The sequence below is a fragment of the Phascolarctos cinereus genome, unplaced genomic scaffold, assembly GCF_003287225.1.
Source record: "Phascolarctos cinereus isolate Bilbo 61053 unplaced genomic scaffold, phaCin_HiC Scaffold_726;HRSCAF=1367, whole genome shotgun sequence".
Classification (NCBI taxonomy): domain Eukaryota; kingdom Metazoa; phylum Chordata; class Mammalia; order Diprotodontia; family Phascolarctidae; genus Phascolarctos; species Phascolarctos cinereus.
The window spans coordinates 362,867,322-362,891,384 of NW_027556098.1; the positions used below are offsets into that span (position 1 = coordinate 362,867,322).

The 24,063-nt window shown below is 50.0% G+C and overlaps 1 protein-coding gene across 1 annotated transcript in view; it reads left to right on the plus strand.

Moving 5' to 3' along the window:
* The window catches only part of KCNQ4 (potassium voltage-gated channel subfamily Q member 4), a 78,091-nt gene that overhangs the window by 35,014 nt on the left and 19,014 nt on the right, over nt 1-24,063 (plus strand). The window contains 8 exon segments of the mRNA XM_020983549.2: nt 10,977-11,067; nt 12,691-12,817; nt 13,178-13,353; nt 14,234-14,359; nt 14,582-14,692; nt 15,010-15,105; nt 19,003-19,091; nt 21,401-21,562. Of these exon segments, the coding sequence (XP_020839208.2) occupies nt 10,977-11,067; nt 12,691-12,817; nt 13,178-13,353; nt 14,234-14,359; nt 14,582-14,692; nt 15,010-15,105; nt 19,003-19,091; nt 21,401-21,562 (978 nt within the window).

Genomic DNA, 24,063 nt, shown 5'->3' on the forward strand with positions numbered 1-24,063 from the left:
GGAGTTTGGAGCAGGGCAGGGATAACCGAGGACTCAGAGCCAGGCTCTCCTCTCCTGGGGGGAGGGACAGGGTAGGGGGTGGAGTTGAGGGGGGTGCACTGACCCAGTGACGCCCTCAGGGCTCCTCCTCTTTCCTTCTCTCAGGAAGGAGCCCCCCAGGGGCCAGGCTCCGCAGTGCCGGTCAGTGACGCTGACAGATGCCCCGCCGGGGCGGGGGGGGGTGGGAAGGGAGAGGGTTGGTCACGTGCTGCAGCTCCATTTGCCATATTTAGAATCGCTGGATCAGGGGAAACGGCTCCTCCCGGTCCCAGCAGCCAGGATTCTTGGAGAGAGAGACACACACAGACACATACGGTCAGAGAGGAGCAGAAGATAGAGACACAGAGACAGGGAGAGACGGTGCTTCCTGGGGCCTTGGTCACCCTCCAGTCCAGTTCTGTGTCTGAGCCGAGCCCCGCTGTCTGCAGCAGCACCCCCGGTCAATGGCGTGCAAGCCGACTGTCCAGGCACAGAAGTCAAAGTGGCCATCCAGAGAAGGAACCAGAGCCCGCTCACACCCAGAGGGGACCCGTGTCGATAGAGCCCAGTGAGGCAGGGGCTCATAGATTCATGCCCTGGCTCTACCACTAACTGGCTTCACTCAAGCCACTGCCCCTCTCTAGCTCAGTTTACCCATCTATAAAATGGGAATGATGGCAATACTTACTCGCCCTAACTCCTAGGAGTCTTGAAAGGAAAGTGCTTTGTGAACGTGAAAGCACCATAGAAGCAGGAGTTATTTTAACTATTGCCACCTGACCCAATAAATAAGAGTCAAATAAATTAAACCAGCCTGTGGTATGAAAGATCATAGAACCACAGCCCTGGAGCTGGGCGAGATCTCAGAGGCTGTCTTAGTCCCACGCTTTCATTTTACAGAAGAGGAAACCGAGACCCAGGAAGATTAAATGATTTGCCCAGGGTCAGTCAGTCAATAAACATTTGTTAAATGCCAGGCACTGGGCTAAGCACTGGAGATACCAAAAAAAAAAAAAAAAAAAAAAAAAAGATAAAAGACAGTCCCTGCCCTCCAGGAGCTCACACTCTAATGGAGGTGCCAATATGCAAACAGCTATGTGAAAACAAGATATAGACAGGATGAATGGGAGATAATCAACAGAGGAAAGGCACTAGCATTGTGGGGGGGTGGGGAGGGCAGGAAAGGCTTGTAGAAGGTGGGATTTTGAGGTGGACTCCAAGGAAGCCAGGGCAGCCAATATACAGAGATGAGGAGGGACAGTGTTCCAGGCATGAGGCACAGCCAGAGAAAATGCCCAGAGGCAGGAGATGGAGGGTCTTGTGTGAGAAACACCCAAGAGACCCGTGTCACTGGATCACAGAATAAGGGGGAAGGAAGTAAGATGTTAGGAGACTGGACAGTCAGGAGACAGGGCTAGGTCAGGAAGAGCCTTGAGTACCAAACAGAGGATTTTGCATTTGGGAGTGATTGGGTGCCGTGTTCAGACGGGTGCTTCAGGAAGATCACTTTGGGGGCCGAGTGGGGGGATGGCCCGGAGTGGGGAGACACTTATGGCAGCGGGCCCAGCAGCAGCTAGTGCAGTATGGTCCAAGCGGGAGTGGATGAGGGCCTGGACCAGGGCAGCGGCAGCATCCACGGAGGGAGGGGGGCATGTACGAAAGACGTTATGAAGGTAAAATTCAACGGGACTTGGCAGCGGCTTAGAAGGGGCAGGCTGAGAGGAGGTGTGGTCCCGCAAAGGAAGGAGCAGCTAAGGCAAGATTTGCACTTGGGTCCTCTAATGGCTGTAGAAGGCATGGGTTGTCCTAGTGTCTCCCCCTCAACCCTCCCCCCGCCCCACCTCCTGTGTGAGTTAGACTGCCTGGCCTCTGAGGTCATGAAATTCTGCGATTCCGTTTCAAATTCCGCCTTCTTGACTGAGCAGTGACTTAAAGCTGCAGGGGAGAGGAAGAGCCTTCTGCCACCCTCCTAGGGATGGATGATGCCTTCCTATGGGCACTTGGTCTCAACCCTTCCACCTTCCTTTGCTGGGCAGAGGAGATGCCTTGGTCCTAACCCAGGACCCCAAGCGTATCCAGATGGGGCAAGTCCAGCTTCTCCAGAGGACCATCCCCTGCTCCCTCCATGCTCCCGTCTTCTTATTCCAGCCAGTTCCTGCTGCTGGTCAGCTACCCAGGCACAGGGGCATGGTCACCCCCAGTAGCCACCAAATAGCGGTAGGGAGCAAGCATCCTACATGCATGGTGTCCACTGTGGGGTAGTAGGAGGAGTCAGAGTCTTGGCTGGCTGAGAACCTGTGGCTGAAGGGACGTTAGAGACCATTCATTTTATGGATAAGAAACTGAGGCCCAGAGAGGAGGTTAATGACTGGCCTAAGATCAAATGAATACTAAGGGAGCAGCGCCAGAATTAGAACCCTTGAAAATTATATTAGAAAATAGAACATAGAAATTGGGAGGGACCTTAGACCAACATAAATTCCCTCATTTTACAGTAAGTAAGCTGAGGCCCATAAAAATGAAGTCATTTTAATTGGGGAAAAATAAAATATTTTTTAAAGAATGAAGGCATTTAATGAAGATCACATGGTCAGAGTTAGCTGCCTATGAGGGAAGTAGAGGCTGGAACAGGTAGTCATGACTTGTGTTTCTATATAACAACTTCTAACTAAGGAAACTACTATGTGCTATAGTGGATAGAGAAATAGAGTCAGGAGAGACCTGGGTTTAAGTCCCACCTCTGACCCTTACTAACTCTGTGCCTGCTTCTCTGTGCCTCAATTTCTTCATCTGTAAAATGAAGATAATTCTACAATGTGTACCTCATATGCAAGGATGTACTAATAAATGTTTAACAACCAGCTGCAGGATACACTTTTAAATTTAACCTGAATTATTATGAACATTTCCCTGATTACTCTGTTAAGTCTAGATAATCAGCAACAAAAAAAAGCAATTCATAGAATTTTCTGTCCGCCAAGGTACAAATGTTCACATTGAAAATTTAACAACTGGCTCTCCAAGAAATGGGGTTCAAATGAGATAATGTGTGTAGAGCATTTTGCAAACTACTACACAAAGTGTCCCAAAAGTCTTAGTGCAGGCTGTCGTAGTCTAAGATTTTTGGGAGCACCCCCTCATCTAACCCAAATACCAGATCCTATCCTCATCATCACTACCTTTATTTGTTCCATTTTGCAATTTCCGTAGAGGTTACTGATGGACAACATAGTGTCGTAGGCTTAGAACTGGTCATTGTTGAGTCGTTTCAGTCATATCTGACTTCATAATCCCATGTGGAGTTTTCTTAGCAGAGATACTGGAGTAGCCTTGCCATTTCCTTCTCCAGCTCATTTTACAGATGAGGAAACTGAGGCAAACAGGGTTAAATGACTTGCCCAGAGTCACACAGTTAGGAAGTGTCTGAGGATGGATTTGAACTCAGGAAGATGAGTCTTCATGATTCCAAGCCCAGTGCTGTATCCACTTTGTCTCTGAAACCAACTCCCTTATTTTACAGAAGAGGAAATTAAGGCCTGATTAAAAGAAGTGTCTTGCCCAAGTTCACACAGGTGGTAGTGAGAGGCAGAGTCCAGATTTCATCGTATGCTCTCCAACTCCAAATCCAGCCCTTTCTTAGGCTGATGTCTTGCATTACCATAACCCTCGGAGTATAGCGTTGTAATTGGAAGAGCCCTTAGAGCCTCTGTCATCTGAATGTCTCCTGTCAGAATTTGAACTCAGGTCCTCCAACTGCAGATCCTACACTGTATTCTAGAAAAGGAAATGGAATTTCTCCCCTTGCCCTTGTTCCCACTCTGGGGTGAGGCTAAGAGGGCACGCGGCTTAAATGTCCGAAAGAGACTGCAGGAAGAATGGGGATCTAGCTGCAATCTCTCACCTAGAATTTGAAAGTGACCAGGCCCAGATATAAGGTGGCTGAAGGGTCGGGGGGTGGGGTCAATTCTGGGCTGGGAATCTGGGGGTCTAGGTTCTCCTCAGTGGGTGAAAGGAGGTAGTTTGAAGCAATGGGAAGAACCTGGGAATAAGAGGCAAGAGGCCTGGGTCTTGGTCCCAGCTCTTCCACTGACTCATTGTGGGACCTTGGCTAAACCCCTACCCCTCTCTGGGCCTCAGTTTCCTTCTTTGTTAGATGCATCAGATCTAAGGTCCCTGCCAACTCTGTTCCAATACTTCCAGGAGGGCATCTGGAGGCAGCTTTGCATTTAGGGTTGGCTGTCTGGATCCCAGAGGGGGGTGGTCAAAGATCCTGTATTCCCACATGTGCACAGTCTCTTCCCTTCCTGTCCTGGGAAGGCGCTGAGCTGAACGGAGCCGCAGGACAGCTGGTTAATTATTGAAGGACCAGCTTAGCTGAGCCGGCTTCTGCTCCTGCTCCAGTTTTCTCTGTGTCAGCACTGGTGAGGGCAGGCTAGGAAGAACTCTGGGTGGGGGGAAGGGGACCCAGCCTCATGCATTCACTCATTCATTCATAGCAAGCCTACCTGTAAAATGACTGGGTGACCACCAAGGTGCCTTTCAAACTTGTGGGAGAAATAAGACCTGAGCAAAGACCTTGTATCCTTCCTGCCCCATCCCCCTGACTTACTAGCTGTGTGACCTTGGGCAACTCACTTCTCACTGGACCTATGTTTCCCCCTAGAAATGCCAGTCATCATTACTATTTCAGCTCTGACATTCTGTGATCTGTGATCTCAACTCTAACACTCTCTGTTCTAAGGTCCCTCCAGCTCTGACATTCTCTGTTCTAAGGTTCCCCCCCACCCCAGCTCTGGTAGTCTGTGATCTAAGTTCTGACATCCAGTATTCTAAGGTTACTTCCAGATCCCCAATTCTGCACTCTAAAGCCCCTCTCATCTTTGACATTCTATGTTCTAAGGTCCTTTCTAGCTCTTAGCTCTGATACCCTTTGTTCTGTGACAGATACCAATTTGATGTAAAGAGAAGCTCCCTGGCAATGAGTTATCTCAAAGTGGGATAAGCTGCCTTTGGAGGGGTGGGATTTTCCTCTCTTTGGATGCCCATTTTGGAGGGATATCACCGAGAAAATTCTGGTTCAGGTACAGGTAGAACTAGGCAGCCTGAGGATCCCTGCCAGCTCTGAGTTAATGATTCTGCGTCACTTTCAGGTCTAAATCCTATGAATAGACAAAGTTCTCGGACATCAGAGGAGGGATGATCAGGATAGACTTTCTGGAAGAGGTGATGTGTGAACCAGGTCTTGAAGGCTAGGAAGACTTTTCTCTGATAGCTGTGGGATAAGAGTTACACAAAGTATGGGGTACATTCAGGACACAGAAGACTTTCTCAATATAACAACCTCTTTTGGTGATCCTCAGGGCTAAACTCACCCTTCACACACACTGGGATGGCTTTCTTGGAGTCTTGCTTCCTCCCAAGGAGAGGCAACATGGTACAATGGACAGCAACTGGCTCGAAATCAGAGGACTTGGGTTCAAATCGCACTTCTGATGCTACCTTTGTGACCTTAGGCAAGTCCCTCCACTTCCTTGAACTCAGTTTCTTCATCAGCAAAGTGGAGGGGTTGGCCTTGATGGCCTCTGGGGTCTCTTCCTCCACTAGTTCTATGAGCCTATAAACCTTAGATTACATAGAAAGTTTAACTTCTCTTGGAGGAGAACAGATATAGGCGATTGAGAGGGGTGGGATTTGACCTCAACCTGCTCTTCTTTATTCAGCAAGCATTTATTAACCATCTACCATGTGCTAGGGCGTTGTGCTCCTCCCACTTTAGATGGTGAGCTCCTTGAGGGCCAAGGATTGTTTTTTGCCTTTCTTTGTATCCCCAGGGACTTATACAGTGCCTTGCACACAGTAGGTTCCTAACATATACTCGTTGACTTGACTGTGCTAGGCATTGGAGAGCAAAGACAGAAATGAAATGGTTCCTGCCCTCCTGGGGCTTCCATTCTACTGGGGAGTGGAGAAGAACACAACATGTACACAAATAGGTAAATTATATATTTATATATATGTATATGTGTGTACATATGTGTATTTGTATATGTGTATATATACATATGTGCGCACACATACATAATATAACTTCTAAGAAGTTGGAGACAACATAAGAACTGAGGGGAGGGAATTGAATGGAAATTTATCAAGTTCTAACCATGTGCCTGGCACGTAGTAGGTTCCAAACAAATGCTCATTGACTTGACTGTGCTAGGCATTGGGGATACAAAGACAGAAATGAAATGGTTCCTGCCCTCCTGGGGCTTCCACTCTACTGGGGAGGTGTCCACAGATAAGTAAAGGTTACAAATACAAATACGAAAGCAGACAGTCTACTTTTCAGGCCTGCCACTCTATTCCCGGTGCCACCTAGCTGCCCCAACAATGTGCTGAGCACTGGGGCTACAAATACAAAAGCAGACAGACAGTCCTGTAGTGTATGAAAAGTTCAAGAGACATAACTTCTGGGCAATTAATCCTTTTGTTAATCATTCTTTTCTTTAATTGTTAACCAATCAGAGTCGATTGCCATCTGTCTGGAATATCCACTTTTCCAAGGGCATATAAGCATCAATAGGCCTCCACAATCCTTATTTGGTTCATGAGAGACAACCAAATGACCATCTTTTTATTAATTATTCGCTAGCCATAATAATGAAATGATTGATTACCCAGAAATGATGTCTCTTAAACTTTTTATGTCATAGTCTCTACTTTTGGGAGCTCACATTCTAAGTAGGAGAGACAACACATAGAGGAGGGTTCCTCTACACGGCAGATGGAAAGACCACCTGGTACTTAGGAAAGACCTTGTATAGACAGTGACATTTGAAGTGAGGCTCGAAGGGAGCTGGGAGTTCTCAGGGGTAGAAGCCGGGGGGGGGGGTAGAACATTCTAAGGTGTAGAGGACAAAGGAGATGGAATGTCACATCCAGTGAAAAAGAAAGTAGTCCAGTTGAGCTGGAACAAAGAACTGCATGAGGGGGCATAATGTGAAATCAGTCTAGTAAGGAAGGATCCAGATAGCGAAGGATTTTAATGCCAAAGAAAGGAAGTTGTATTTGATCCTAGAGGCAATAAGGAGCCTCTGCAGTCCCTTGAGCAGAAGAGTGCCATGGTCAGGTATGTGCTTTAGAAATATCAATGTGGGGGCAGCTAGGTGGCGCAGTGGATAGAGCACTGGCCCTGGAGTCAGGAGGACCTGAGTTCAAATCCAGCCTCAGACAGATACTAGCTGTGGGACCCTGGGCAAGTCACTTAACCCCAATTGCCTAAAAAAAAAAAATGTCAATTTGGCAGCTGTGTGGAGGATGACTCAGAGAAGGGGAAAGACTGAATGCAGGGAGACCTATTAGGGGGCCAAGTGCATCAGTCTAGTTAAGAGGTGATGAGGGTCCAATCTAGGCGGTTGCCATGTGAGTGAACAGAAGGAAGCAAATATGAGAAGTGTTTTTTTTCCCAGTGAATATAAATCTATTTCCTCTCTCTCCCAATTCCCCCACCCCCATTCCCTTTGGAGGGAAAAGAAAAAAACAACTCATAACAAATTTGACTATGCAAAAATGCGTAGTCAAACAAAACAAATCCCTGAATAAGTCAAATCTAAAAATGCCCGCTTCACTCCACACTTTGAGTGCATCACCTCTCACCTGTCAGGAGTGGGTAGCATGTGCCATCTCTGATCCTCTAGAATCATGGCCAGCCATTAATTAAAACATTAGAACTCAGGAGCTGATTGGACAGAGGGGCATGGCGGAGAGTGAAGACTTGAGGATGACTCCTAAGCTGCCCTAAAGGACCCCAGACAGAAGTGGGGACATTAGGACGAGGCGCATTTCCACGAGGGAGTTGGTGAAGGGAGACTAGAGCCCAGGGGAGAGGCTGAGCCATCTGCTTAGAGAATCCACGGAAGAAAATGTGAAGAGGGAGTAGAAGATGGCCCAGTGCTTACCCACATATAGGGCGCGGGATGAAGCTGCAAAGGAAACTGGGTAGTGTCAGATATGGAGGAGGAGGAGTGGGAGGGAGTAGGGTCAGAGAGTGTGCAGGAGAGGCTGGTAATCAGTTAAGTGGACACAAGGGACCAAGTCATTGGGAAGTGAGAAAGTGGGAGCAGGGAGTACAGATTTTTTTTTTAGATTGATTTTTTTGGGAGATTGATACAAGAACAGGAAGTTCAGCAAAGGATGATAGCATGAGAGAATGGTCTGGCCAAGTGGAGGATATTTTCTGGGAAGGGGAAGATCTGGGCATGTTGGTAGGTTGCAGGGAAGGACCTGATGGATGATAAGGCAGGATTAAAGATAAAGGGGGTGGGGAGTTCTTTGACACTCAGGGTCTCCCTACCTAAATTTCCTTAGCAAGGGCTCACTTTTGTCTTTATCCTTTCGTCTTTTGAGTTTGGGGACCCTTCCGATCATTCTGGAATGTTACTGTATGCATTCACTGATATAAGCTATGATTTCATTTGGGGTTTTATTTTGTAAGTATCAATATGAATAAAATACACCTACTATTTGATTTTCTTGGCCTGTTCCAAAATGGTGGCACCCTTTTGTAGGTTGACCATGTGAAAAAAATTAAGGTAGGGTTGCATTCTTTTTGTCGTTGTTACTATCCTGTTTGAATGTAAGCTTCTTTTTTTTCTGGCTAATTATATTTTATTTATTTTTGAACTTTTAATGACTTATTTTTAGTTTTCAAAATTCACTTTTATAAGATTTTGAGTTCTAAATTTCCCCCTCCCTCCCACCCCCTCACCAAGATGGCATGCAATCTGATATAGGCTACACGTGTATGATCATATTAAACGTATTTCCATATTAGTCATGTTGTGAAAGAAAAATCAGAACAAAAGAGAAAAACCACAAGAAAGAAAAAAACAAAAAACAAAAAAGGAACAACAAAAAGAAAATGGTATGTTTTGATCTGCATTCAGACTCCATAGTTCTTTCTCTGGATGTGGATAGCATTTTCCATCATAAGTCTTTTGGAATTGTCTTAGATCATTGCATTGCTGAAAGAGCTAAGTCTATCAAAGTTACTCATCGCACATTGTGGCTGTTACTGTGTACAATGTTCTCCTGGTTCTGCTCACTTCACTCACATCAGTCCGTGCAAGTCTTTCCAGGTTTTTCTGAAGTCTGCCTGCTCATCATTTCTTATAGCACAATAGTGTTCCATCACATTCATATACCACAACCTGTTCAGCCATTCCCCAATTGATGGGCATCCCCTCAATTTCCAATTCTTGGCCACCACAAAAAGAGCTGCTATAAATATGAATGTAAGCTTCTTGAGGACAGAATGTCTCATTTTAGTATTGTTTCCCCAGGGCCTGGCATGTGGTAGTAGTTGTTGAGTCATTTTTCAGTTGTCTCTGACTCTTTGTGACCCCATTTGGGGTTTTCTTGGCAGAGATAATGGAGTGGTTTGCCATTTCCTTCTCCAGCTCCTTTAACAGATGAGGGTACTGAGGCAATCAGAGTTAAGTGATTTGCCCAGGGTGACCCAGCTAGTGTCTGAGGCTTGGTTTCAACTCAGAAAGATGAGTCTTCCTGACTCCAGGACCGGTGCTTGATCCATTGTGCCACCTACCTGCCCCCTGGCACATGGTAAGCACTTAATATTTTTTAATTCCCTGGTCTTGAGATTTTAAGGCTTGTTTCTAAGAAAATAAATATTTCATAGAAAAGAAAAAGGAAAAGGAAGGTGAATGATTGAAAGGGGATAAGTTTCAGAGAATACAGGAGGGAGTGGAATCAAGGGTACAAGTAGTGGGGCTGGCCTTACCAAGGAGGAAAGGCTGCCGCTTCCTCTAAGACTGAAGGGAAGGAGGATAGAGACCTTCTCTAGTTGTTTTCCCCCCTTTGCAAGATCTTGAGCAAGACCCCTCCCCTTCCCTGTGCCTCAGTGGTCCCTTCCAGCTCTAAAGCCATATGATGTCCTTCTCCCTTTCTGCCATCTTTTCCCCCAGCTGCAGGAAGAAGGGTTAGGCAGAAAGGAGTGAGAGCAGAGATGAGCCAGTTGTGGCCAGAGGCAGGGGTCTGGTCCTTAAGCCTGGAGCAATAACGATAGGAAGCTCAGATGCCATCAGAGGGCTTTTGTTTATTGTGGGGTTTATAGGATTCAGACTCCCAACTCTAAGGGGCTTTAGTGATGACCACCCAGCCCAGTGGTTCCCAACGTTGCCGAGTGTGAGGGCCCCTTTCTGAGGTCAGAACAATTTTCAGAGACCCACGTAATAGTAGTGACACCATTAGTGTCCATTGTTTGAGGGAGTACAAGATGACCAGAAAGAATCCATGTGGCTTTTAAAGCCCCCCACCGCCTGGCTGCCATCTATCTTGCCAGTCATTTCACCAAATCCTTTTCACATGCCTTCCATGACAGTCAAACGGGCCACCAGCTATGCTCGGTGTTCATCTCCCACCTCCAAGATGAAAGGTGCTCCCCCCTGCCCTCCCCCTCCTGGCTTTGAAGCACAGCTCAGGAGATCCCTGCTACATTGCCTCCTTCCACCCCGGTGGTTAGAGCCCTGTCTCTCTGGAAATCACTCTGCATAGAGCTTTACGTGTTTACTTATCACTGAGCCTTTCTTACCCCCTTCCCCCCCCCAAGTAGAATGGAAGCTCCTTGAGGGCAGGACTTGTTTCTCTTTTGTCTTTGTTGTCTAGCTTAGTGCCTTACACATAGGTACTTTATAGCTGCTGAATCGAATGGAACCCAGTTGCAGATAACACTTCACTTTCCCCTGGCCTCAGGGGATTCCTCAGGGGCTCCCCGTTGCTGACAGGGTCTGGGCTGCCCTCCTTAGCCTTCTGTGAGCTGCCTCCACTTTCCTAGCCTCCTCTGCTGCTCCTCCTGTCCCCAGGCCCTTCTCCGCACCCTGGTTAGCCCTCCAGTGCTCTCTGGCCGTCCAGTGGACTGACCTTGCGCTGTCCTGCTGTTCTTTCAGATTCTTGCTGGTCTTCAGCTGTCTGGTACTGTCAGTGCTATCCACCATTCAGGAGCACCAGGAGCTTGCCAATGAATGTCTCCTCATCTTGGTGAGCATATTGGAATATCGGGAGCCCAACAGTCAGGGGCAGGACCGTGGTTCATGGGGACAGCCAGAAGGGAGGACCAGCCGATGGCATCAGCTCATGGTGGGAGATGGTTCTATCCCCAGGCACTGGATTCCGTGGAAAGTTCCTCCCAACCTGGCCAAGTCTCCAGCCAGGGGTGTGAGCTGTGATAAATGGAGCTGGGGCAGGGTGGCTACCATTGGCACTCCCTCCCCATGAGCTTGCCAGGTCCTGTTATGAGGTGCTCCATCCCTGTCCTCTTCCTTGACTTCACACTGGGACATAGGAGACATGGTGTGGTTGTTGAATTTAGACTCACGAGAGCTGAGTTTTAATCTGAGCTTAACTCCTCTAGGCCTCGGTTTACCTCATCTGTAAAATGAGAAAGTTGGACGAGTTGACCTTTAAGGATGCTTCTGGCTCTAGATACTATGACCAGCTCTGAAGGGAGCTTGGCTTGCTCTGATTTGCTGAAAATCCCAGGCAGGACTCTGGGACCCTGACTTGTCTCTCCAGGAAATAGGAAGTGGTCCTTGGTTCATCATGTCATCTTCCCCTCAAGACAAGTCTCCACAGTATGCCCCTGTGCCTATAGAAAGGGAGGGAGGCGGGGTAAAGAAAACCCAAAGGATTTGCAGTCAGAGGATCTGGGTTCATACCCTGACTTACTAGCTGTGTAACCTTAGACAAATCACTTAACCTCCCTGGGCCTTAGTTTCCTCATCTCCATAAATAATGATGGCTTAGTATTTACACCTTACAAATATCTTATCTGATCCTCACAACAACCCTGGTTTGTTATTATTATCCCCATTTTATAGTGAGGAAACTGAGGCAGAGGTTTAGGGGCCAAAGAAGAGTAGATTGATAGAGGAGATTCATGGGAGGTTTCTGTGACAATGCAGAATTTTGATGTGGGGGCTGGGCCCCGGCAGGGCAGAAGCTGTTGAGCAGGGAGGGGAGGGGGACTGGGAAGGGGCTGAACACTAATGGAAAGGCCAAGAGGTACAGATAGGGAGCCAAAGAGGAGCCGTAATAGGAGGAAGGCAGAGTCCAATAAAGTCAGTCGGAGCCGGTCTGAATTCAGTCTCCTGGGGAGGGAAATGATCAATCCTTTCTACTCTATAATTTGAGTCTTTCTCAAATTTCTGGACACAGAGCACCCAGACTGAGAAGAAGACGTAACTCTGTCCCCAGGGACCCCCCTCCCTCAGACTGGGGGAGTCAGGGAGAGTAACCAGCATCTTCAGGGAGCCCCTAAGCTGAAGAGGAAATACATCTCTGTCCTCAGGGCACCTCTAGATTGTAGGAAAGATTAGGGGACCCCTTAGGGGGAAGCAGGGGGACATGAATCTGCCCTCAGAGATCCCCTATCTAGAAGTGAGGGGGGAGACAGAGCCCTTGCCTTCAGGGATCCTCCAGTCTTCGAGGGAGACAGAGACCCCTTGATGTGACATGGGCCAAAGCGCCACCTTCCGTCCTAAGAAAAGTCAGCCCCTGGCCTCAAGGCCAGGGTGGGGCAGAGATAAGAGGTCAAGAGCTGGGCAGGAGAAGGATGCTCGGGCCTCCTCTCCCCAACCAGACCCAGCCCTTTCCTCCCCACAGGAGTTTGTGATGATTGTGGTGTTCGGCATGGAGTACATCATACGTGTCTGGTCTGCTGGCTGCTGCTGCCGCTACAGGGGCTGGCAGGGGCGCTTCCGATTTGCCCGGAAACCATTCTGCATCATCGGTAATGGGTGGCTCTGTTTTCTGACCCTTGACTCAAGTCTTGACTCTTGACCTTAACCGTGATTCTGAACCCTGGCCATGGTGCAAGACAATCCTTACTTTGGCCCCCACCTCTCCCTGATCCTCATCCCAACTAACACTAACTAGGAGCATTGGGGCACCTAGTAGGATTCCAATTGTCACCACAAGCCTCCTCTCTCCCTTTCCCTGCCAACTTGGTCCAAATCTGTGATAAATGACCTCTGACCCCAATCATGAGCACAAGAAGTTTGGAGGCTATGTTCAGAGGCTGTGCTGGAGGCCTCAGGCCCCACATGTCCTTGTGACCCCCCCCCTCCTCACCTTCTTCCCTCCGCCTCAGACTTCATCGTGTTTGTGGCCTCGCTGGCCGTCATTGCGGCTGGTACCCAGGGGAACATCTTCGCTACGTCTGCCCTGCGGAGCATGCGCTTCCTGCAGATTCTGCGCATGGTGCGCATGGACCGTCGTGGAGGGACCTGGAAGCTTCTGGGCTCCGTGGTCTATGCACACAGCAAGGTGCTTGGTGGGCTCCACCCAAGGGGGCCTTGGGCGAGGGGGTCCAACCCTACCAGACAAGGAGATAACAGAAAGAGCTTTGGTGGGAAATTAGAGCCTGTTATTCCAGCCTCAGCCCTGACACTTACTTATTGCCTTAAAGCTAACCATTCCCTCCTTCTTTCTCCTTCCTTCCTTCCCTTCCCTTCCCTTCCCTTCCCTTCCCTTCCCTTCCCTTCCCTTCCCTTCCCTTCCCTTCCCTTCCCTTCCCTTCCCTTCCCTTCCCTTCCCTTCCCTTCCTTCCCTTCCCTTCCCTTCCCTTCCCTTCCCTTCCCTTCCCTTCCCTTCCCTTCCCTTCCCTTCCCTTCCCTTCCCTTCCCTTCCCTCCTCTTCCCTCTCCTCCCCTCCCCTCCCCTTCCCTTGCCCAAGATCATAGATTTAAGCAGCATAGCCTGGATTTGAACCCATACCCTCTAACTCCATCTGACACTCTTTCCATTAAACCTTGCTGTGGGATTCTGGACAAATCAATTCCCCTCAATGGGCCTCAGGTTTCCCATCTATAAAGTGATGGGGAGAGGACTAGTTGATCTCTGAGGTTCCTTCCAGTCTGTGAATCTAAAAGTCATCCCAGAGTCAACAGGCCTGATTTTGAGGACTTAGTATTTCCTTCTCTACAAGGGCGAAGGTGAAAGTTGGCCGTTCCAGAGAGTTCCAAGCAGAGAATGAAAGGGAAAGCCTTGCAGCTCTTTGAAGGGGGAGCACCACCTGACCCCAGGGGTAGTGGTTGCTGCGGAGGAAAGGGATGGGGACCTCCCTGGGTAGGAGAGCGCCACGCCCTCTCCCTGCCTCCTGGAGCAGTCTCCTCTGTAGGCTAACCATCTTGATTCCTGCATCCCAGGAGCTGATCACCGCCTGGTACATTGGTTTCCTGGTCCTCATCTTCGCCTCCTTCCTTGTCTATCTGGCGGAGAAGGACGCCAACTCTGACTTCTCCTCCTATGCAGATTCTCTATGGTGGGGCACGGTATGTCCTACTCCCACCCCTGCCCTGGTGCTTCCCACTACCTGCCCCCAAGGGCCTCCATGATCGCACCCTAAGCATAGATCCCCTTTGCTTCCATACCTCCAAGGGACCATATCTCCCATGTGGCCATTCCTTCAAGTGACAGACCTCTGAGGAGATAGGTGCCCAACCTGACCCCAAGTGATCCAGACCCCTGAGCCCTTCTGGCCTCTCTCCCCACAGATCACACTGACCACCATCGGCTATGGGGACAAGACACCCCATACGTGGTTGGGCCGGGTCCTGGCAGCCGGCTTTGCCTTACTGGGCATCTCCTTCTTCGCCTTGCCTGCTGTGAGTATGCTTGAGCATTGCCAGCTCTGAGTAGGGTGGGAAGGAAGAGGGAACCCTGGGATACCTCCATCAGGAGGACAGGGCCAACCTCAAGATGTCCAGCCCAGGGTGGTACTGGGGGTTGTCGTTGCATGGAGGCTAGACACAAATGCCCTCCCACTGATTCCTGGGACAACCTAAGAGAGTTCCCTCCTCTGGAATGAAGACAGCTGGAGCCTGGGCTCCTGAATACCCTTCAGGGCTAGTAGGAGCCAGTGTGACCTAACCTGGCTTCACCTGGCTCATCTTGACCCTGACATGGTACCCTCACTCCTCAGGGCATCCTGGGTTCCGGCTTTGCTCTAAAGGTTCAGGAACAGCATCGCCAGAAGCACTTTGAGAAGCGCAGGATGCCAGCAGCCAACCTCATCCAGGTAAGTCCGTTCAGGTCAAACCAGCAAGCACTGATTAAGCACCTGGTATACAGCAGACACTCTATTAGGTGTTGGGGATGTAGAGGAAAGAAAGAATTAATGAAAGAGGAATAGAGGGAGAGAAAGAGGAAAGGAAGGGAGGAAAGGAAGAAGAGAGAAAGATAAATGAAAGAAAGAAAAAGGAAGGAAAGAAGAAAGAAATAGGAAAGGGAAAGAAGGAAGGATGAAAGAAATAAAGGGAAAGAAATAGGAAGGAAAGGGAAGAAAGGAGAAAGAGAGAAAGGAAAGAAAGAAGGAAGGAGGGAGGGAGGGAAGGAAGGAAAGAAGAAGGAAGGGTAGAAAGGAAGGAAGGAAGAAAAAAAGTCCTTGCTTTCAAAGAATTCATCTTTCTTGAGGGAAGCAACATGCACACAGATTGGTAAATACAAAATACTTCAACTGTAAACATGATTTAGGGAGGAGAGCATTGACACCTGGGGCACTTAGGAATGGCCTCTTCTAGGAGGGATCAATTGAAGGGAGTGAAGAGAGCCCTGAAAGGAGCCCTCAAGGGAGCCAAGGTTTGTGAAAAGGGAAGGGGAGGAAGGAGAGCATTCCAAGGATGGGTCAGGCTTGGGGTACAGCCCATACAAAGGCACAGAGGTAGCAAATGAGTTGGTGCAGTTGATAAGAGTTCTAGACCTGGAGTCAGGAAGACCTGAGTTCAAATTCAGCCTTGGACACCTATGAGCTGTGTGACCTTATGCAACTTATGACCTCTCTGGATCTCTGTTTTTTCACGTGTAAAATGAAGGGATTAGACTTGATGGCCTCGAAGGGCCCTTTCAGCTCTAAATCTATAATCCTATGAAATGGAATGTCATGTTCAGGGATTGGTAATTAGGCCAATTTGACTGGAACATAAGGGTATAAGTTTAATTAGCCTGGAAAGATGGATGAAAGGCAGATTATGAAGTGCTTTACGTGCCAAACAAGGAAGTTTTATACTTTATTCTAGAGGCAATAAGGAGCCAAGGAGCAACATAGTCAAACAGGAGTTTAAGGAATGCCAATTTGAATAAATTGGAATGGGGTGAGGCTGGAGTCAGAGAGATCAATTAAGAGGCTATTGCAATCGTCCAGATGAAAGAAGATGAGGTCCTGAACTAAGGTGGTGGTCGTGGAGGTGGAGAGGAGAAATGGGAAATGTAAGAAATGGTTAAGAAGTTGATCTGACAAGTCTTGGCAGCTGATTGAGGGGGGCAGTGGTGAGGTACAGCAAATACTTTGAGGTGGCTCCTAGGCTGTGAACCTAACAGGAAAAAAGATGGTGCCCTGGACAGACGTCAGGGAGTTTGGCAGGAAAGCTAACGAGTTCTGCTTTGGATGTGGGGCGTTTGAGATGCCTGAGGGACATCCAGAGGGAGATATCCAGGAGATGGTGATGGGAGATGTGGGTTGGGTATGTGTATTTGGGACTCATCTACATGCTACCAGTATTCATGGGAGCTGATGAGATCACAGAGAAGGAATGTGGAGAAAGAAGAGCAGAGGGCCCAGAGCAGAGCCCTGGCGAAAATCCACGTGGAGGGAGTGGGAGATGCAGAGGAAGCTGAGAAGGAGAGGTCAGATAGGTAGGAGGAGAACCAGGAGACAGCAGTGTCACAAAAGCCCACTGTGGAGAACGTTTGGGGGTGGGGTGTAGTCACCGGCATCGAATGCTGCAGTCAGAAGACTGAGGACTTAGGAATGTAGGTAGAGGGTAAGGAGCAGTGCTGGCTTTCTGGTCAAGCTGGTACCTCCCTGTCCAGTGTCCATCTGCTGCCCACCCCGGCTGGCCTGTTTGAGAAGCTCCAGGCCTAGGGGCACGAACTGAGGATAAGGAGAGAGGAACTGCATTACACATTTTTTATTGCTATCTTTTGTTTTTACATCATCTTCATTTCCAAATATATCCCTCCTCCCTCCCCTCCCAATCAAGCGGTCCCTTGTAATAAAGAATTAAAAAAAAGAAAAAAAGGGGAGAGAGAACAGGAGCTGCTTTTCAGTCCAAGGGCTTCCTGAAGGCCAGGAGTTGGGTGAAGAGAGGAAAACTGGAACGCACGTGTCAGCCAGCCCCCTGTCCCCCTGTCCCTCTGGCTGAGCCCCTGGTGTGGATAACCGCTGGGGAAGGGTGTTGTGTATGGGGTTTACGGGAATGAAGGGGGGGGGGCTATGTGCTGGAGTAGAGAGCTACCCAGATTTGGAGTTAGAGATCTTGGGTTTGAATCCTGACTCCCACTTGCCATCTCCTGTGTCCTTGGGCAAGTTCCTTTCCCTCTTGGGGCCTCAGTTTCTCCATCTGTATAATGAGGAGGTTGCACTAGATGGTCTCTCGGGTGGCTTTTGGCGCTGAAGTCTGTGGAGTTGGTGCTGGGCTGCTCTGAGCTTAGCCCTGTGGCAGTCCCTCTCTCCTCCCTGAACACCCCCCCCCCGCCAGCTTGGGCTCTCTGCCAAGAAGGAGGCATTGGGGTGACTGCCTCCCCCACCTGATCCCCTGTTACCTCCATCCTTCACCCCAGAGCACGTGGCCTGGACATCCTTGGCAAGGCCTTTGGCTGACCACCCCCCCCTCCATTTAGCACCTTGTTATCTCCCTTCCTTAGAGTCCCCTCCCCTCCTCCCGCACACAATGGCTTCCTCATCCCTGTCCCCATCCCTGTGGGGACATTGATTTAGGCTGCTGGTACAAGCTCTGGCTGAGACAGCTGGCATTGTGGTTCCCCCATAATTAATGAGTGGCTTCCAAGGCCTCTGTCCGCCATAGAAATATACCCATCCTGGGAGGCAGACCCAGGCAAGGTGGGTGAGCTCTCAAGGATGAGTGAGAGCCAAGGCAGCTGTGAAGGGAAGCTTCTGGGGTGGGTGCGTCTATTCACCAGTCCCCAGTCTGCTCCCATGGTTATCTTTCAGGGTGGTCCCTTTTTTCTCATTCCTCCCTTTCCGCACTTTGGTCTCCTATACCATTTTTACATAGATCTTTCCTTTAGCCTAAGCTCTAGCCTGGTGTAGTAGAAATAATAATATTAACTGACGTGTGTGTGTGTGTGTGTGTGTGTGTGTGTGTGTGTGTGTGTGGTTTATGAAGCATGTTACATACAAGAGTGCTCATTTGGGAATCTGGTTCAGAATCCTGGCTTTGTTATTTACCCCCTGAATGGCCTCGAACAAGCCACTTACCCTGCTGGGGCCTCACTAGCCTTTATGGCTTCTACATCTTATGTTCCTTCTCTTCTGCCCTTCCCAACCGCCCGCCCCTTCCCCAATTCCTCCAACTTTCCCAACCTCATACCCATCTGTATGCAGACCCAAAGAAGGGATGCTAACTCCTATCTTTTCCCATCTAGTTCAGGGCCTCCTTTCAATTTGGTACCATTGGTCTAGCGCCCTCTGGTGTCAGTGCCTAACCACTGCAAGAAGCGTATGATGGCTAGAATTGGATTGGATTTAGAGTGAGAATTTAGAGATTACAAGATAGTAGATTTAGAGTTGAAAGAGATTTTAGAGGTCATATAGTCTATCCTCCCCCCATTTTGCAGATCAAGGAAACATAAGGCCCAGAGAGATTAGGTGAATTCCCCAAGGTTGCCCAAGAAGTAAGTGGCAGAGTCAGGTTTTGAACTAAGGTCCAGATGTAGCATTCTTCCACTATACATCTTGCCTTTCTTGTTCAAGTCCCATGATTTTACCAAGGAGGACACTAAGGCTCAGAGAAAGGAAGTGATTTCCCCAAGGTTCCTTTGCCTAGGTACTGGAGCTGGGATTCAAACCCAATTCTCCTGACTCCTGGTTCAATGCTTGAAACTCTACCCCCTGAATCGAGGGAGTGAAGTGAGCAACGTGGGTAAGGAAGTGTGATGAATGCCTTGTTCCCATCAGGCTGCTTGGCGCCTCTACTCCACTGACACAAGCCGAGCCTACCTGACCGCCACCTGGTACTACTATGACAGTATCCTACCATCCTTCAGGTAGGTGCCTCTGGGGCCCACCTTGGGGGGAGGGGGAGATGTTGGGTCAGTGGGAGATGGAATCTACCAGGTTCTCAGTAGCAGCTGCCTAAAAGATGCTTGGGTCTTAGTCTAGGCGGTAGGAGGTGGGGGTGAGTGGGGCAGGGACCAGAGATCTCAGAATGGGGTGGGGTAGGATCAGTCAGTAACCGGACCTACTAGGTAGTGGAGGAATATACACATTGGCCGGTGGGTTGTTGGGTCAGGCTATCAAGTTTTGATCGTGAGATTTGAGCCTCAGATAAGGGTAATAATTTTTATACTCTGTCTTCACAGTGTTGTTGCAAGGATAGTCAGATTTTGTAAACCTTAAAGTGCCTTAGGAGAGAAATTTATTATTGTTGTTATTATTATTGATACAATTATTAGTATTAGTGCTATTCAGCAGGATCCTCCCAGAATCTATATTCCCCCACTCCCAGGTGTCTCCTTGACCATACCTGGCTGCCTTCTGAGTCAGGGACCCACTCTGGGGAAGTGGGCTGGGTAGATCCAGAGCCCCCTGCCCGGGCAGAGGCAGAAATACTTTATGTCTAGCTCTGGGGTCCCCAGCAATTATAGATCTGTCCCTTAAGCAAAGCAGCTCTCATCTTCCATGACAAGTGAAATGGGCAATGGACCATTGCAGGGGGCTCTCTCTCTATCCCAGTCGTGGTGGGGAGGGGCCGGGAGCATGCGCTAGCCTAAGCTTGTTCTAGGGGACTTGAGAGCAGGAAGCCCGCATGTAGATAGATGTCTGTATCAAAGGACGGGGCACCCCGCCAGCTCACCCAGTTCTATGTCCTGGCTGAGACGGGCTCAGAGATTGTCTGGGCTGCTACTTGCAATAAGCCCATGTCTGCATTGGGCGGGGGGTGGGGGGTGGGGCGGGGGTGCCTCCAGACGCTGAGGGGTTAACCTGTGTCCACTCAGGTGGATATTTTGGAGGGGGTGGTTATTAGTAGCACAGCCAAGGTGGCAGGAAGTGCCCCGGGGTGGGGGGAGCTGCCTGTCCCAGGGGCCCCAGGATGGAGCCTGTGCCCCCAGGGCATCACTCAGTCCCACGGGTGCAAAGCTATTAGGGGGAGGATGCTGAGCTCAGCGATCCCCCCTTCCCCTGCCCCCGTCCTGCTCACCGCTTTTCCGCCTACTTAGCTCTTTAGCTCCTCGGTGGACGACCAGCTGCTCAGTCCCCGCCTCCTCCACACCTGGTTTCCCCCCTCCCCTTCCCTGCTTCCCTGAAGCCTCCCTGGTGGGGCCGCTCTGAAAGGAAGCAAGAGAAAAGATAAGAGGAGAGAAGAAAGGCTGGAGGGGGCTTTCTCCCCGTCTGCTGCCGTGTTCCTCTCCTCTTTCCTGAGAGGCTGCCCAGAAGACCCTTTTATCCACTGTCTGCCCCGAAGTGGGCCAGGTTGTTGAGGCCAGTGAGGGACACTTCCCCAAGCTAGGGGCTCACTGGGGTTTAGTGAGGGGGATGCCTCAAGGAAAATTCAGCATATTGGGGGGTCTGGGGTCAGTGGTCACTTCAGGGTGGGATGGTAAGAAAAAGCTATGACCTTAACTTGTGTGACCTTGGGTAAGCCACTTCACTTGACCCTAGAGCTCCTGCTAGGATGATCCCTTAGCTTGCCTGGGGGTGGGGGAGGGATGGAGAAGGGGCCGTGGCCCAGCAGGGACCTCAGCTCTTACCTGAACAGATGACCCCACCACCTCAGTGGCTGAGGAGTTAACCCTTTAGCCCCCAGAGTGATGACAGGCTTTTAGTTTCTAGGGGACAACTCCCTAGTCCTGGAGGGATCACCCCTTAATTCCTGGAGGGATCACCTCAACCCCTGCAGTGATCACCCCTTAGTTCCTCCAGGAATTGCCCTTAGCTCCTGGAGAGATTTAACCATAATCAATCGATTCAATTATTCAGTCTGTTAACCAGCATTTATTAAGAGCCTGCATCATGCTGCGTGCTGGGGATACAAGTATAAAAGTGAAGAATTCCCAAACAACTGGACAGAGAGGACTTAAAAGGGGGAGTGGGGGCCAGGAGAACTCCCTTACTGTAGCCTCTTGTGGGGCACAGGCTCCCGGAGCTTGTCAGGACGGTGGACAGACGGGGCTCCCAGAGACTCTGCTGGCAGCCGGGGCCACACCTGAGTCAACCTCACTCTAGAGATGGGGAGGAGGGACAAATGCCCTTTTGGCTCAGGCTCCTGGGAGAGAGAGAAGGCCAGACTCTGCCTCCACCTCCTCCCCACTCCAGTAACTCCTCCCATTCTGTCTGCATCCCACCTGCCCCACAGAGAACTGGTCATATTATTTGAGCATGTACGGCGGGCCCGTAATGGGGGCCTGTGGCCCCTGGAGGTGCGGAGGCCACCCGCGCCCACCGGAGCACCTACCCGATATCAGACCTTCGCCACCTGCCACCGGCCGGGCAGCGCCTCCTATTGCCCTGGGGAAAGGTAGGGGCCCCTTGACAGGGCCGGTGCCTCCTCCTCTCTCTCCTCCTTGTCCTCTCTCACTCTCCTTCTCTTCCTCCGGCTTGCTCTCTCCTTGCTGGGCATAGGTCCTCCCTGGCCATGCTCCCAGCAGCGCCTCTTCTCCAGCAGGCATGTGCCAGCTCCCTGCCAGGTAAGGTGGATGGGCATCGGAGGGGGTGGCACAGGACCCAGGTCCTTGGCACCTCCTGGGGTGTGCCTAGTGGTGAAGGAGAAGATCCTAGGAGCAGGATCCCGCCCGGTGAAGGAGGAGTGGAGTGCCCTGGATCAGGGTGGGAGGGGGATCGTGACTGGCCCCGGGACAGGGTGCCTTGGCAAAAGTGATAGAATTGGAGTCAGGGGACTCACAGAGTCTCAGAGCTGGGAGGGGTCCCCTAGTTTGAATATCAGGTAGGCATTCCCTCTAGTCTGGCCTCCAGCAGCTGGTCTTGATAAAATGGACATTTACGTAGTGTTAGGAGGTTTGCAAAACACCAGGTGCCTGCAAGAGGGCCAGGCTTGGTTGGAGGCAGGACGAGGGAAGGTCTCTGGGGCTCTGAATCCGGGTCAGCTGCGTAATAACTGGGTCTTGGGCGAATCACTTCAACTCTACACACCTCATTCACCTCCTTTGTGAAACGAGGAGTTTCCTCCAGTGATGGAGAGCCCCTGCGTTACCAGACCTACTTCTCAGTAATGGTGTCTTTAGGCAAATGACTTCCCCCTCTCCGCAGGCGGCTGTTTGGCTTAGAGGCTTTCTAAGAGCACTTTCGGTCTGTGCCCCTGTCAATCTGCTACACTCCAGGACGTTGTGCCAGGTGGGGGAGCTTCATGACCAAGAAGGGCTCATGGGTGTCCCAGGAAGACCCATTCGGGCATATCCTGGAGAAAACTCCTGACATTGTCTCCTCGTCCCCCGTGACTTTTCCGCCACCGCCTCACCACTCATGCCATTGTCATCTGTCTCTCTCTTTCTCTCCACCTCCGACCCTTTCCCTCCCTCCCTCCCTGAATCTCCCCCTCCCATTCCTCCTGGGAAGTTGGAGAGAGGAGGAGGCCGCTGGCCACAGGTGCTTACGGCTCAGGTAATCTTCAGTTGGCAGATGGGGGGATGGCGTTGCCCGTGATGCCCTCCAAGCCCTGCCCCTCTAGGGTGTGTGGGGGGAGGAAGGGGGACGTGCTTTGCTATACTTGGGGTGCTGTTGATGGAACAGGCATTGAAAAATGAACCCTGACCTATTGATCTGGAGAACTGGGTTCGAGTTTTGAAAAGGGGCACAGCAGGGGGCAGCTAGGTGTCACAGTGGATAGAACACTGGGCCTGGAGTCAGGAGGACCCGAGTTCAAATTCAGCCCGAGACACCTGTAGCTGTGTGACCCTGGGCAAATCACTTAACCCCAACTTCCTCAATGACAAAAAGAAAAAAGAAAAGAAAATTGGTGCAGGAGAAAGAGCACTGAATGCTAGAGCCAGAGGACCTGGGTGCAAATTCCGCCTCTGATGGTTTTTTAAAAATTGTGTTACCTTGGACAAGTCACTTAACTTCCCTGGGTCTCTTCTGTAAAATAAGGGAGTTAGACTGGATGGCTTCTGAGGTCACTTTCAGCTCTAGATCCAGGACCCTGATGTCCCTTCCTCAGTTTCCCTTCCTGTAAAATGAAGGGCAGACAGTGTAGTGGAAAGAGCTGGGCCTGGGAGTCAGGAGACCCGGCGGTGCTCAGTCCTGCTTCTGCTACTGACCTGCGGTTTGACCTCAGACCACTCAGTCTCCTCCCCTCTGAGCCTCAGGCTCCTGTGAAATGAGAGAATTGAGCTAATTATTCACTAAGCTCATTTTGAGCTCTAGGCCATGTGCCCTCTGACGGGCTTCCAAAGCTTAGATTCTCTGATCTTTGATTGGAGGTGTTTGGAGGCTTGGGACAGCACCCCTCTTCCCCACTCTGACCACCACACCCCCATGCCCTCTCCCCATAGAGCACCTGTGACCTTGACCCCCTGAGCTGTCTCCTTGAGGGGTGAGCATGAGTCTGTATGGATGTGGGATGAACCTTTGCCTCCCAGATAGTGGCCCTTGGGACCAAGAAAGCCCCTTCTTCTGTTTTTGGGCGTAGGACTTAGTGAAATGCCACAGAGGGTTTGGTTTTGAACCTACCCCTCTTCCTTTCCCTGCTCCTGCCCTCAGCCCCAGATATATTTTCCCAATTTTCCTTCTGAGCCGGAAGTCTCTGTAGGGTGGGAGTAGGAGTGGCCCCTCCTTCCCCCCTTGGCCCCCCAGTATATCTTTGGGGCCCTGAGCCAGAGGGATGTTTGTCTTCCCTTGGAACTTTTTTCTTTTCTTTTCTTTTCTTTTCTTTTCTTTTCTTTTCTTTTCTTTTCTTTTCTTTTCTTTTCTTTTCTTTTCTTTTCTTTTCTTTTCTTTTCTTTCTTTCTTTTTTTTTTTGTGTGCATCTTCAAAGAGGCAAAACTTATGCTACAGATACCTAGA